This window comes from Aethalodelphis obliquidens, unplaced genomic scaffold, assembly GCF_003676395.1.
Source record: "Aethalodelphis obliquidens isolate GAN/ISIS:26980383/991018 unplaced genomic scaffold, ASM367639v1 scaffold44, whole genome shotgun sequence".
Taxonomy (NCBI): domain Eukaryota; kingdom Metazoa; phylum Chordata; class Mammalia; order Artiodactyla; family Delphinidae; genus Aethalodelphis; species Aethalodelphis obliquidens.
In genome coordinates, this window is record NW_020837988.1 from 13,742,325 (window position 1) to 13,757,257 (window position 14,933).

The window sequence follows — 14,933 nt, forward strand, 5'->3', positions numbered from 1 at the left end:
TGGGCGGGACCGGCGGGGGCCTCGGCGGCGCGCGTGGGAGGCCGCGCGGCCGGGAGGCGCAGGGCCCGGGCGCGCGCGCGCCGCGGGGAGTCCTCCAGCGCGGGCACGCGGCGCGGCGACGCACGGTTCTCGGCCTGCGAGAGGCGCGGGCTCGGCGGGCCGGCGGGCGCGCGCGCGGCCTCCCGGAAGCCGGCCCGGTTCTCGGCGGCCGGCTGGGGCTTCCGGCGCCGCAGGTCGGACCAAGCGCGGGGAGCGGCCTCGGCTGCGCGCGGCCGCCGCGGAGTCTCGGGGACCGGCTGCGGTCGGGGCCCAGGCGTCTCCGCACTCGGGCCGCCGCCGGGGTCGGGCTTCCGGTTGTGGGGCGGCGAGGCTGTAGGGAGAGAAGAGGAGAGGCCGGGGAGGCCGTCAGGGTAGGAGAGGCCGGGGAGGCTGAGAGGAGAGGGGAGGGGTGGGGAAAGGGGAGACAGAGGGGAGGGAAGGGGACGGGGGTGGGGGGAATGTGAGAGGCAGAGAAGAGGGGAGGGAGGCCGAGAGGCGGGGAGGGGAGGGGAGGCCGGGGAGGCTGAGAGAGGAGGGAAGGCGGGTAGAGATGAGGCTGTGGAGGGGAGGAGAGGCCGACAGGGGGGAAGAAGAAATGGCTCTGGGAGGGGAGAGGAGATGGGGGACAATGTAAACGTAGCGTACACCTGCGAGAGGCGACGTGGAGAGGGCAGCAGACATGGAAGTGAAGGAAAGAGAACGGGAGGGGGAAGAGGAAGGCGCCCCGGCTTGTGGTGAGCACAGGTTTCCTAGGCCCCAAGAAGACGGAGATGAGGGTCTTGCCCTCTAAGAATGAGGGCAACTAAGAATATTTTTCTCACCACATGGGAACATTTCATTTTGTTAAGGAAGCTTTGCAAATCAATAGCTTTTCAAATTACAACCACCTATTTGTTCTAGGACTAAAGATAACTGACAACTTTGGTTAAATAACAAACTCTTTTGCCCTTTCTTTAATATATATGTAAACATCCGCCTTTTTGCTATGTACAGTTTGTTGAGAAAGTACCAAGAGCAAACCCCAGGGGGAAAGGTCTCCTATTACAGGTTCTCCTAATTGTTTAAGCGCCCCTGACAACAGAACTATTTGGTTTTCCCATCCGTGTTTACACTGTCATCTTGGTCTGTGCAGAGTCGAGCATCTGTGAGTGGATTTTTATCTGGCTTCTTGGACACCACTTAGTAGTAAACCACAGCTTAGAAGGAGGTTTAAAGCGTGGCTGGGCGCAGAGGCCCCTGGTTAAGTGTCAAAGCACCCGCATCGCTTACCCTGCCCGACCCCCACCGCTTCCCATGGTGGAGGAAAAGCTCCTAAATGGCAAACGGCAGGAAAACAAATTTTTGAAATTGTTAGTGATTTTCCCCAGCTCTGCAGGCAGGTTGGTGAGCAAACTTCAGCAAGCTTAGAAGCTGGGCCAGTTTCCATGCCCAGTTACACAATATCACCTCCCCGTTTGCCTGGGTCCCAGTGCCCTCCAGACGGGCACAAGAGCCCATCTTTTTTTTTTTTTTTTTTTCCTATTATTTTAACGGCTGGTTTTCAGCATTTCTCTCTGGCATCGAAGAGCTTGGTCTGACCATTTGCAGTTCTTGCAACACTTCATTTAAAGTGATTTATCTTGCCAAATTGACAGTCTCCTTTAAAATCAGCTTTCACCCAGCAATAATAGCTGGTTATAGTTCATGTTTTTGCAGAGAGGTTGATTCTGGCTCATTATGTTCAAGGTTGCCCATACACAGCTGAATAAAGTTCTGGTGGATATCCAATTCCTGACTGTCAACTGTTGACCTCACAACTGCTTCCCCATTGATATCACCATCTGTTGTCATGGGAAAGATTGTCTGATATTTGGGTTAAATGCCACTGAAGTCATTCCATTTCCATGTGGAAAAATAACCCAAAGTAAATTACCCTGTAAGGTGCGGAAGCTATTTTTCCCAGAGATAGTGAATCAAACAGAACATCCAAATAAAAGCCAGACAAAAACACCTCCCCGCAGAGAACCTCTTATTTCTTCATTCCCTCAGTAATTTTCATCTCAGGCATGAAATTGTGTGTGTGTGTGTGTGTGTGTGTGTGTGTGTGTGTGTGTGTGTGTGTGTGTGTTTTAAAGACTCAGGTGTCCCAAGGCCATTGGTTGCGGCTGCAGGGAGAGGGGAGAAAGGTACGATTTCGGCTCCCTCCGCTCCCAGCCCCTGCGGGGCGCACCCAGCTCCTCGGATCGCCGGCGGGACGGGGACCCGGGCGCTGGGCGGACCCCGCGCTCCTCCGGGCGCCCGCCGCCCGCCGCGTCCCGCGAGCCCGGCCCGCACGGCTCCCGAAAGGCGCGCCACGACCCCTTTTGACACTTTCCCTCCTCTGTGATGGAGCAACTACTTAACATGCAAAGTTTCTCCAGCCTGCCCGGCTCGCTCGAGATCATTTCAGTAGCTGAACAACTGGCTTCATTCCGATAAAGGCTGCCAAGACACACACAATCTTGGGGACACATTTTGCTCCTTTCGAACAGGAACACGGACCTGGAATCTCCTCTCTGGCAAGCCCTGACCCCTTTCTCGTCCCGCCCTTCATCGCGCCCTCTCCCCAGCTCGCCCCCGGATCCCAGCCCCTCTCCCAGGGCTCAGCGTTTCATCGATCTTACCTTTTCTCTCCGCCACTGGGGCTTCGGGAGATGATCCAACGATCAAACAGAGGAGCCAGAAAGCTCTAGCTGTCATGTTTGTAGACACGGTTCCCAGGCTCTAAAACTGAGCCTGGGCTTTTGCTCTTTCTCTCCCCCCACCCCTTCTCCACCCCCCCACCCCCGTTCATGCTAATGAGGGGCAGCCTTTGGGGAAACGGGAATCACTCACTGAACAGACCATTGGAACAAAACCGAGCTGCAAGGATTTCTCCCACCTCCTTAGGGGGATGAGCACGTGGCCTCTCAAAGTTGTCCCTGGGAACGTCTGTCCTGCGATCTGTGGGCAATGAAAGCATCAAAACCTACACTTTAAACCCGTATGGGTTTGAGGGCCGGGGTTGGGTGGAGGAGAGGGTGGGGTGGCCAGTGGAGAGAAGAAGGATGTTGAGGGGCTGAGGGACAGGGTGGGGGAGTGTGAGTGATAGGGAGATTTGTCTAGATTAAGTCAACAACAAATAGGCAAATTAGAGCTTAAGACAGTTTGGACTTGTGGAAAGGAGGAGATTCCAGATGACAGAAAATTCATCCCAGATTGTCTTAGGGATTCTGAGAGGAACCAAGTCACTACATCCTAGGTCTGGTTACACTGTTTTACTATATATACAATATTTATATTCTAGAATCAGAAAGGAAAAAAGCCTCAGTAAAATAGCTTTTCTTTTCCCTCCCCCTGTCCCCAGTTGAAATTGGTAGCAGGTTGGCTAGATTCATTAAGCCCAGGCGAGTGCCTTTCACCCACCAGGAGCTAGAGAATAAAAAAGTAAAAATCCTTCCCAGCTCTCTAATGATGGCTCATTTCCTCAAGAAAGGTGGATTTTTTTTCTTTCTAAGAAAAACTCATTCACTACTTAGGTATGAATTCTTGAAATGGCTCTGTATATTTGTCCTGAGCTAAGGACACTGTCCCTCAGACTGAACAGAAACAGCATTCACCAAAGGGGGAAGTAAGCTCACCATAGTAAACCCACAACCTTACCGACATGTATCTCATTTCAACAGCTTCAAATCCAGAAGGAAGGGGAAATGCATTGAGATGAAGGCATTTTTATCTGAAGCACATGAGCCAACAGTGAGATGCAACTGCTAAAAGAAAGAACAAACTTTTGCTGCACTAATATCTTATGTCTCAAAGATAATAGTGCTAGTGGACCGATCAGTTTTGGGGCGGGGGGGGGGGATCATGTTTTCAAGAAAGACACTGGAAAGCTAGAAGGAAAACGACTGGGTGGTGAGAGGGCTGGAATCCATCATGGTCAAGTTCTTTTGGAGGAACTGAGAATAGGCAGCCTAGGCACAGAAAAACATTTGTTATATTTTGGGAAAGAACCAGTAAGTAGAAGTTATGAAGTGACAGATTTAATTTCAGTTTAAGAAACAATATTCTAACAGCTGAGATCTCCAAGAAAGCAGGCTGCTTTGAGGTGTTGTGACAATGAGGTCCTGGCCATTGGGGGTATCCAAAGAGAACGTGACTCGGGGATACCGTAGAACAGGTTCCTGAATTCAGTGTGTGTTGGTTTGAGGGATGTGGTGAGATAAATGTGTTCTAGGGAGGAGTTGGCTGTCTAGTCACAGGCTGACAATATGTTGGAGGGGGTCACTATGTCTGTAGTCTGGTTCTCAACTTTCCTCAGCTTGAAACTCAGTTTTGTCAATGGATTAGATTTGTGGGACCAACTCACGTTAACCAAACTCATAAAAAGAAGATGTGTAAACCAGAATGTCACTTATTAATTTGTAATAGGATATAGCAAAGGTGGTTCAGAGGTCTAATTATTAATCAGGAGATTGCCTGTTGAGCACTAAATCAAATTGCTGTTGAAGGTGGGCTAATTTTCCCTCATTTGAGTTTTAGAGGAGCGAATTCTCTGTTTCCTCCAAAAGAGTATATCTCTTCAGTCACTGCAAGGCTTGGGTACACCAGAATCAGTGTCTCCAGATTCTGGCCAAGACCAAAAAACACTGTGAAATTCGTGCTTTGGGGTTTATAATTTATAGATGTCCTTAGATCCCCTTCTTTCACATACTCTTTAAGTCAAGTGGAATAAAATTAACTAGGCTTAAGCTTTCTCAGTTACAACCGGATCTCAGACATAGCTGCCTGAGATAATATTCAAGTCACCCAGATCCAGTTTGGGGTGTTCCCAAAACTCTTCTGTTGCAGGAATGTTGTGAATGCCCTGAAGCCCACACCCTGAAATGTAGAGGCAGAGAGCTGACTGGAAGGCTCCTAGAGGCTCCCAGGGTGGCACCAGCCTGGAAGAACTTGCCAGGGTCCAAGGTTGCATCTTGGGCAGCACACGGCTTGCAGGAGCAGAAGCCATATTCATGGTGGAAAGCACAGAGAGCTCGAAGAGACTGAACTATGTAAGTCAGAATGCCACTTTATTAATTTACAACAAGAAATCGACTCAGGCACACCTGCAGGCTCCTGGCTAGCGTTCTCTTTCTAAAAACAAGTCACCTGGGAAGCCAAATTACCATCAGAGTGCTTGGTAATATAAGCCAGAGCACAGGGAGTTCGTCCTACAATTGGAATGTTTAAAGGTATTTGTTTCTCATAACCTAATATGTCCACCTTTACATGCCTATCTTCCACATGTCAGGTGGAAGAACCTAAGAGCCTAATTGCCTTCCTCTCTCCTGCCAATTTCTGGCATTTTGAGTGTATCTTTCTGCTTTACAAATAATTGTTGAGCATCTACTGTGTGTTGTATAGTAAAGGATTTGTGCCAGGTTCCTGGCATGGAGCTTCTAACTCTTGGAATCTCCCAAGTGATGGAAGCGTCTTAATGATTCACGAGCTTCCTGGATCACACCTGAGTTTATGCTAATGTAGTGACTCTTGGAGGGCCCCTTGATAGCTTAGGGCTGGGAGCTGGTCATCAGAAAGACCAACCATGTAATTAGAGGGTTGGGACTTTGAGCCTGTCTGACCTCCAGGGGGCGGAGAGAGGCTGGAGATTGGGTTCAATCAGATGGTCAATGATTTAATCCATCATGCCTGCTTAATGAAACCCATTGACAGCTTCCTGGTCAGTGGAGCTTCCTGGTCAGTGACAACACTGATGTGCTAGAAGGGTGATGCGCTGTGATCCATGGAGAGAAAACCCTGAAGCATCTGGGACCCTCCCAGATCTTGCCCCATGTGTCTCTTCATTTGGCTGGGTCTGATTTGTATCCGTTATAATAAAACTTTGATCGTAAGTAGAGCACTTTCCTGAGTTTTGTGAGTTGTTGTAGAGAATTATCAAGCCTGAGAGGAATCTTGAGAACCCCCTAGATTTATACCCAGCTGTCTGAAATGAGGGCAGTCTTGTTCTGGGTCATCTGCCCTTTAACTAGTGAGGCCTGCGCTAACTCTGGATGGTTACTGTCAGAATTGAATTGCAGCCCACCACTTGGTATCAAAACACTATGTGCCCTGGGAATTCCCTGGCGGTCCAGTGGTTAGGACTTGGTGCTTTCACTGCCAGAGCCCAGGTTCAATCCCTAGCTGGGGAACTAAGATCCCACAAGCTGCGCAGCACGGCCAAGGAAAAACAAAAACAAAGAAACACCATGTGCCAGGCGTTTTAGAAGCTGGAAATACCCGTCGTCATCATCTTTCTTCAAAAAGAGTACAATACTGTTGCTCTGGTTCCCCTTAGGTAAATTAGGGTCATGTTCTAGTTCGAGTTCAGGACCATCCTGATTGGGGCCGAGGTCTCCCCAGATTCTTCAGGCTTTCACAGATAGCTGCTAGGTTTACTCCTACAGGCACCAGGCTAGGTCCTGGAATACTGGGACATAAATCCTCCCCTCAAGTGGCTGACAGACTGCTGTGGGGAATAACGTTCCGTTATAGTGTTAAGTGCAATATTAAAAGGCTACAGGAGACATCACATAAACTCTGGTTTGAAGAATGACTGGGACGCACCAGATAGACCAAGGAGGGCAGGCATTGCAGGCTGAGACAACAGCACATGCAATGGCACCAGGGTACAAGAGAGCGTGTGAATCTACCCAGGCCCGGGAAGCATGACGGCACACCAGGGAAGGAGCCCCAATGGGGGAAGATGCTGAGAGCCTCGATGCCCTATAGATGGACCATGGTAAGTAGCTGCTTTTTATTTTTTAATTTTATTTATTTAACTTTTAAAATTTATTGGCCATGCCACTCGTCTTGTGGGATCTTAGTTCCCCGACCAGGGGTCGAACCCAGGCCCTTGGCAGTGAAAGCACCGAGTTCTAACCACCGGACCTCGAGGGAATTCCCTAAGTAGCTGCTTTTTAATTCTTGATTTTGTTTTCCTATCACTCTATGTTACTGTAATGAAAAATTTGGAAAATAAAAATAAAGTAGACACAAGAACTATCTCCATCAATCACTTCCATGGTGGCACAGTGGTTAAGAATCTGCCTGCCAATGCAGGGGACACGGGTTCGATCCCTGGTCTGGGAAGATCCCACATGCGCGGAGCAACTAAGCCCATGCGCCACAACTACTGAGCCTGCACTCTAGAGCCCGCGGGCCTCAACTACTGAGCCCACGTGCGACAACTACTAAAGCCCGCGTTCCTAGAAGCCCGTGCACTGCAACGAAGAGTAGCCCCCGCTCACCGCAACTAGAGAAAGCCCTCCTGCAGCAACCAAGACCCAACACAGCCTTAATTAATTAAGTAAAGGAAAAGAAAAAAAACAACAATCACTGCAATGTTCCCATGTTTTTCCTTCCAGGCTCTTTCTTAGATACCATTTCACACAGATGCCATCAGAGGACCAACACTATTTTGGATCCTGTGTTGTTCACATGACACCATGACAAGGGCACTTCCCCATTTCACCTGTCATGTATACAATTTTGTATTCAATGAAAATTAAAATAACAAACTCTTTGTAGATACGGAATCTCATAAGTCCATAATATGTTCTCATTTAGACAAACCATCATTTGTGAACATTTTAGGCTGTTTTCAATTTTTGCTGTTGTAAAACGTTCCATGTCGCCATTAACAAAGGAATGAACGTATTGAGACATACTGAAATACTCTAGAGCAGGGTTTCTCCACCTCGGCACTATTGACATTTTGGGCAAGATAATTCTTTGTCATGCATTGTTAACCGATATCTCTGGCTTTATCTACTGGATACCAGTAGCGCCCCCCACCTCCAGTTGTGACGATCTAAACTGTCTCCAGACATTGCGATGTCTCCTGGGGACAAAATCGTGACCCATAATCATTGCTAGACAGCAATGAAATTAAATGAGCTACAATTACAAAAGCAAAGTAAACATGAATCTCATAAACATGATATCAAGTAAAAGAAGTCCGACACAAAAGACTATATACTATGTAATTTCATTTCTATAAATTCACAAATAGACAAAATTAATCTATGGAGTTAAAAGTCAGGTTATGGTTATCCTGGGGATGGGTAGTGACTGGAAAGAATACAGAGGGGGAGGTGTTCTGTGGTGTTGAAGTGTTGTATAGTTTGATCTACTAAATTTTTTAAAAACTTTATTTTTGGCTGCGTTGGGTCTTCATTGATGCTCATGGGTTTCTCTAGTTGCCTCGAGCAGGGGCTACTCTTCCTTGTGGTGCACGGACTTCTTATTGCAGAGTGCACAGGCTCTAGGCTCTCAGGCTTCAGTAGTTGTGGCATGCAGGCTCAGTAGTTGTGGCTCATGGGTTCAGTTGCTCTGAGGCCTGTGGAATCTCCCCAGACCAGGGATCAAACCCGTGTCCGCTGCATTGGCAGGTGGATTTTTAACCACTGTGCCAACGGGGAAGTCCCTGATCTATTAATTTTTGATATCTTAAATAAGAAATGTTACTGTTGGGACTTCCCTGGTGGTCCACTGGTTAGGGCTCCCCGCTTCCATTGCAAAGGGCAAGGGTTCAATCCCTGGTCGGAGAATTAAGATCCCACATGTCATAAATAAATTTAAAAATGTTTAAACATTTAAAAAAAGAACAAATTATTCTTAAAAAAAAAAAGAAATGTTACTGTTTATATGGTTGAATCTATTGGTTATTTTTTTGTGATGTCTTCCATCCATTTATAAAAGCTTTTAAAATGTATATGAGTAATGCATATTCATAGCAGAATAATTAGATATTACAGTTAAGAAAAAAGAAAAAAATCAACTATAATCCTATTGTCTAAAAAAAACTACTATAAATATTTTGATGGATCAATTTCCAGACTTTTGGGAATTCCGTGGCAGTCCAGTGGTTAGGACTCCTCACTTTCACTACTGAGGTCCTGGTTCAATCCCTGATCGGGAAAAAAAATCCAGCAAGCAGTGCGTTGCGGCCAAAAAAATAATAAAGCTCAGAAACTTTCCAGACTTTTCTCCTATACATATATGTACATGTAAATGTGTTATATAACTTCTTTATATAAAAAAGGGAACATGGTATATACATATTTTATGACATGGTTTTAAATTTTTTAATGATATGGTAACGTCTTTTCATTTCAATAAATATAGGCTTCCATGATGATTTTTAATGACTGAATTCCTAGACTATTACATTGCTGAGTCAAAAGATATGATAATTTCAATCTTTTTACTATGTATTGCTGAATTGTTCCCCAGATATGTATCAGTTTACACTGACCATCAATCAGTGTAGGTGTGTAATAATGAGTATTTCTCCACATTGGAACATCAAAGCATCATTATTTGATATTCTTTCTGTTCTGAAGGGTTGTTGTTTTTTTTTTTTAAGATTTCTCTTTTCTAAAAATTTACATTTCTTTGATTGCTGGTGACATTGTACATTTTTTCATAGATTTGTTAGCCATTTGGATTTCTTTTGTTAATAGCCTCTTCATATTCTTTGTCTATTTATTATGAATGATCAGATTTTCCTTTATGATTTTAAGAGCTATTTATAGCTTCAGAATTTTAACCCTTTGTCCATTATATATATTGGAAATATTTCTTCACAGAATTTCATTTGATTTTAAGCTTTTTAGTGATTTTTTGGCCATATAAATTTTAAATTTTGTATAGTAAAATCCATCAATCTTTTTTTTTTTTTTTTTTTTTTGCAGTACGCGGGCCTCTCACTGTTGTGGCCTCTCCCGTTGCGGAGCACAGGCTCCGGACGCGCAGGCCCAGCAGCCATGGCTCACGGGCCCAGCCGCTCCGCAGCATGTGGGATCTTCCCCGGGCCGGGGCACGAACCCATGTCCCCTGCATCGGCAGGTGGACTCTCAACCACTGCGCCACCAGGGAAGCCCTATCTTTTTTTCCTTTATATTTTCTAACTGGTTTTGGAAGGTGTATAGAATAGGTACTGATTTGTGTATACCCATATTTATTGCTTATATCCCAATATGTGTATATACAATAATATTTCAAATATTGTCCATAGATTCCCTTGGGTTTTCCCAGTAGAAAACTGTATAATTTATAAATAATGATATTTTACCTCTTCCTCTCAAATATTTATAAAACTTTTGTATTGCATTGATGAGAACTTTACAAACTGTTGAATAATATCAATCATAGTCATCATCTTTGCTTTATAGGTATTTCTCATTTACAGGGAACACCTCAAATGTTTCACTTTCAAATGAATAAGACTTCATTTTGCTTCAGATACATCCACATTTCATCCTGGGAATCTGACAAATATTACTATTCTTTTGTTACTTTCTTAATACTGATTTTTTTTTTTTTTTTTTTTTTGCAGAACGCGGGCCTTTCACTGTTGTGGCCTCTCCCGTTGCGGAGCACAGGCTCTGGACGCGCAGGCCCAGCGGCCATGGCTCACGGGCCCAGTCACTCCGCAGCATGTGGGATCTTCCTGGACCAGGGTAATGAACCCATGTCCCCTACATCAGCAGGCGGACTCTCAGCCACTGCCCCACCAGGGAAGCCCAATACTGATCTTTTGATTGTGTCTTCCATGTATTTTATCTTCTCACTCATCATTTTTATCAATTTATCTTTTTCCTTTTCATCCTGATTTCATTTTCAGTAGCATCAACTATGCATTTGGCTCCTTCCAATAAGGAATTTAATCCTAAGAAATTATTATTAGTTAGTTCTTTTTTGTTGTTCATCCTATTGTTCTTTCATCTGAGTCTACTCCCTGCTTGTAATTTCCTGATTCACAAGGACCATTTCTTATGCTTTTGTGAAAATGTCTGTTTCTTGAAATTGTCTTCGGGAATCTTTGTCATCATTAATTGAGCTTTGTCTTCCTCTGAGCATTTTTAAGGGGAAAATAACATTCAGAAAGCTATTGAGGGATTTCCCTGGTGGTCCAGTGGTTAGGACGCAGCACTTTCACTGCTGTGGGCCCGGGTTCAACCCCTGGTCGAGGAACTAAGATCCCACAAGCCGCAAAGGGTGGCCAAAAAATAATAAAGAAAAAAGAGAAAGCTATTGAAAATAATATAATGAATACCTGCATAAGCATGACCCAGTTTCCCAGTTTTATCAACTCTTAATAATTTTTTCCATATTTGCTTCATTTTTTTTAATGTTAAAATATTACAGATATAGTTAGTGGTAGCCAATCTCCAGGATGACTGGTCCCCGGTGATCCCTACTTCCTGGTATTCACACCTCGTGTAGTTCCTTCCTACTACAAGTCCCCTGTAGTTGCAGCAGGACTCGTCAGAGTGACCAATAGCATATGGAAAAAGTGATAATATACACTTCCAAGACTAGGTTACAAAAAGACTGAACTCTCACCTCTTTCTTTTAGATCGTTTCCTCTGGGGGAAGCCAGCTGCCGTGTTGGGAGAACACTCAGGCAGTCTGTGAGAGGCCCACAGCAAGGAAGCAACTGAAGTCTTCATCCAACAGTCAGTGAGAAGCTGAGGTCTACCAACAGCTAGTAAGTGAGCCTGAAGGCAGATCCTCTCCCAGTTGAGCCTCCAGATAAGACTGCAGCCCCAGTGCAGAGCTTGACTGAAACCTCCCCCTGAGACACCTGAACCACCCGGTAAACCTCTCCCAGATTCCTGGCCCAGAGAAAGTGTGAGTAATAATGTTCATTGTTTTAAGCTGCTAAATTTTGGGGTAATTCGTTTTGTGGCAATAAATAACTAACACACAGTTGAAGGCCCCTTAGGCTCCTCCCTCATCCAATTTCTTTTCCTTCCCAGAGGTAATCATTATGCTGAACTTGGGGTCTCTACCATTCTCCTGGATGTTTTTCCTACTATGATTTTGTCAACTATGGTAAAAAGATATCTTATAAATTAATGTTGAGGGGTTTAAAAATTATAATTACAAATTTTGGAACGTTCCATATAAATATGCAATTGTAGTTCAATAAATCATCTCTGAAATGAATAATAAAATCGGGAAATCTCTCCCTTCTTAATTTGGGAACTGCCTTGTCTAATATTACAATGAAATGTAAAGGAAAATCTATTGTTAATAAAAATAATAATAGCTGCCATCTACTGAGCACGTTCCAAGTATTAAATCTTTGTATAAACATATGAGCTTATACTTTTATTATCCCAGTTTAGGGATAAGAGAAAGGTTAAGTAACTTGCCCAAGGTTATACAGCTAGTAATTAATGGATTCCAAAGCTATTAGCTACTACCAGTGCTATTTATATAAGGTAGAAATTAAAGAGAAGGGAAAAGATCCAATTCACATAAATGTAGCTGTTAGAAGGTTCCTCTGCAAATGGCCATGAGGTCTAAGTTGATCATCTTAACTGCCTTCTTCCATCATTTATTCCCTGTTCCTCCTACCCTCAGCTGGGCAGGGGTCTATGCCTGGTAAGGAGACTCAAAACTTTTCTCCTGTAGGACCTGAGTTCTTGGTGGTCCTGTCTTTATTGGATTGCTGTACTCTCCCATTAACTGGGTCTTTGGGACAAGGGCACACTAAGATGTGCCCCCCAGTGAATCCTTGGATTCCAGACATTTCCTCTTTCCTCCACTAAGTAGCAGACCGTTTTCCCGTTGGTAATCACATCGTTCACCAAGGCTTAGTTCAGGGACTGTCATACCTGGGGCTGCTATAACAAAGTACCACAGCCTGCATGGCTTAAACCACAAACATTCATTTCTCATAGTTCTGGGGCTGGAAGGCTGAGATCAGGGTATCAGTATGGTTGGGCTCTGGTGAGAGCTCTCTTCCTGGCTCCCAGATGGCTGCCTTCTTGCTGTCTCCTCACACGTCAGAGAGAGACAGACAGACAGACAGAGTGCAACAGAGAGACAGAGAGAGACAGAGACATAGAAAGAGCTCTGGACCCTTCTTCGTTTTATAAGGACACTAATCCCATCCTGGGGCTCCACCCTCCTGACCTCATCTAAAAGCCTCACCTCCTGATACCATAACACTGTGGCTTCTACCCATCGATTTGGGGGTAACATAAACATTCAGCTCATAACAGTGACTGCCCCCCTTCTCTGCCTATTGATTCAGCAGCCTGAGGAGTCCCAGATGGCCAAGGGGCAGCCTCAGATCCAATTGAATGGGGCCATGATAGTATTTCCTGGCCTAAAGATCTCTCCACCGGGCACTAGAACCTCTAGACCCACTGAGTCTCAGATCACTGTCAAGGAAAGCAAAAAGATTCTTCCAGGGAATTATTAGGGGTCATAGTGGGAGAAGCCACCCCTACCTCCTCTCCTTGGTTCCTGGACCTGCGCATTCTGGCAGTGTCTAAGTCCAGGAATGGTCGTGCTAGCAGAAGCCTTGCAGGCAAAGAAGACAAATCCATACCCAGAACACGTGTCTGTCCCTGTGAGGACGGGACGCTGTCCGCACATCCCAGTCTTACTGCAAACAAGGGATTATTGTTTTGCCTGTCAGGGTGCGACCCTCCCCTTGGAGAAGCGCCCTCTGCTGGCATTTCCTAAGATCTGCGTCCATGAGCATCCTCTTCTAATTGGTATCTATCCGTGTTGGTTCCTCACTGCTTTTGGTAGCCCTTTCTTCTCCTTTTATTTGAGGAGTTGCAGATATCTCCTAGTTTCATTGATGGTGTTGTTTGTGGTTCTGCTTCTCATTCCCCTTGTGCTTTTGTAGGACTTTTCGAGAGGAGTGGAGAAAAATGGCAACTTTACTGTAGTTTTTAATACTGAAATCTGGTAAAATTTAAACGTATGATCACTCTGAATGTTAATATCATTGGCTTGTATTTTAATATTAATTCTGGTGTACTTTCTGACATTCTTAAATGAGTTTTGAAAAATTGGACTAATACAATACTAATATTGTACCCTTTGACCCACTCCTCACGTTGCCCCTGAGATTGCTTGGGGACAAAGGAAAAATGATAAAAAAGGGGACAATTAGTAAGGCCCTAAAATGTTTTTCATGAGGTCCATCAATAATATAGTCATACCATCCCTGTTTGTCAAGCTTCTAAGGCAGTTCCTAGACAAGGGGCCAGATGATTCTTTGTTATGGGGCTAACCTGTGCATTGTAGGATGGCAAGGTTACCAGGTCTGCCCAGAAGTGCAGAAGGCTAAACGAGTGTTATCCCCAATACCTGCCACCCCAGTCTTAATCAGTGGTGGAAGAACGGTCTCAGAACTGTCTCAATGGGCCATTTAAGTTTAATAGTATGAGCCTGGTTGATGATAACAATGCATCGTAAAACTTTCAGACGGAAGGGAGAACGTTTTGTGGACCGTGTGTGTGTGTGTGTGTGTGTGTGTGTGTCTGTGGCAATTTTAAGTTATTAGTTCTTAAAATCAGAACTTTTTAATGGAAGCAACTGGACCAAAAATGTGTCAGAGGATTTTGAGACTCATTAAAACAAAGTTGAATGAGAAAAAAAAAACAACCAGTCTACATCACCTAAAATCAACAGTCATGGTGGAACAATTAATATGGAATACTCAAAATAAAATGTACAACGTTTGTGCTGAGGATAGGTGCCGGTGTTTTGCATGGCTAGTTAGCATTCATGCCTCTTTTTCTTTTTACGGAATTACCTCTTCCCCTTTTAGGGAAGAATTGGTGGGAGGGTGATTCCTTTGTGGCCCCATGAATCAACGGGAGAAAGTTGGGCCAATTGTAAGCTTTTCCTGGGAAACTTGACTCTGGAGCAAGTGACCCTAGGATGAAGAAAACTATCAGAGGCACTTACTGCAGGTCTAGCTGCGTGACAAGGGGCAATGATGGCAGCAGTGGTGGCCTCCTGACAATTGTCCCTGGCTCTGAGAGTCACTGTGCTTCCAGCTTCTTGCTTTTGGGGGTCCATTGGTATGTCCTTAT

The 14,933-nt window shown here is 45.0% G+C and overlaps 1 protein-coding gene across 1 annotated transcript in view; it reads right to left on the bottom strand.

The window, feature by feature from the left end:
• Positions 1-3,094, bottom strand: part of LOC113606703 (basic proline-rich protein-like) — a 3,803-nt gene extending 709 nt beyond the window's left edge. The window contains exons 1-2 of the mRNA XM_027081376.1: positions 2,682-3,094; positions 6-370 (exon numbers count right to left, since the gene is read on the bottom strand). Of these exons, the coding sequence (XP_026937177.1) occupies positions 6-370; positions 2,682-2,757 (441 nt within the window). The 5' untranslated portion in view covers positions 2,758-3,094. The remainder of the gene's footprint in view (positions 1-5; positions 371-2,681) is intronic.
• Positions 3,095-14,933: the final 11,839 nt, after the last annotated feature.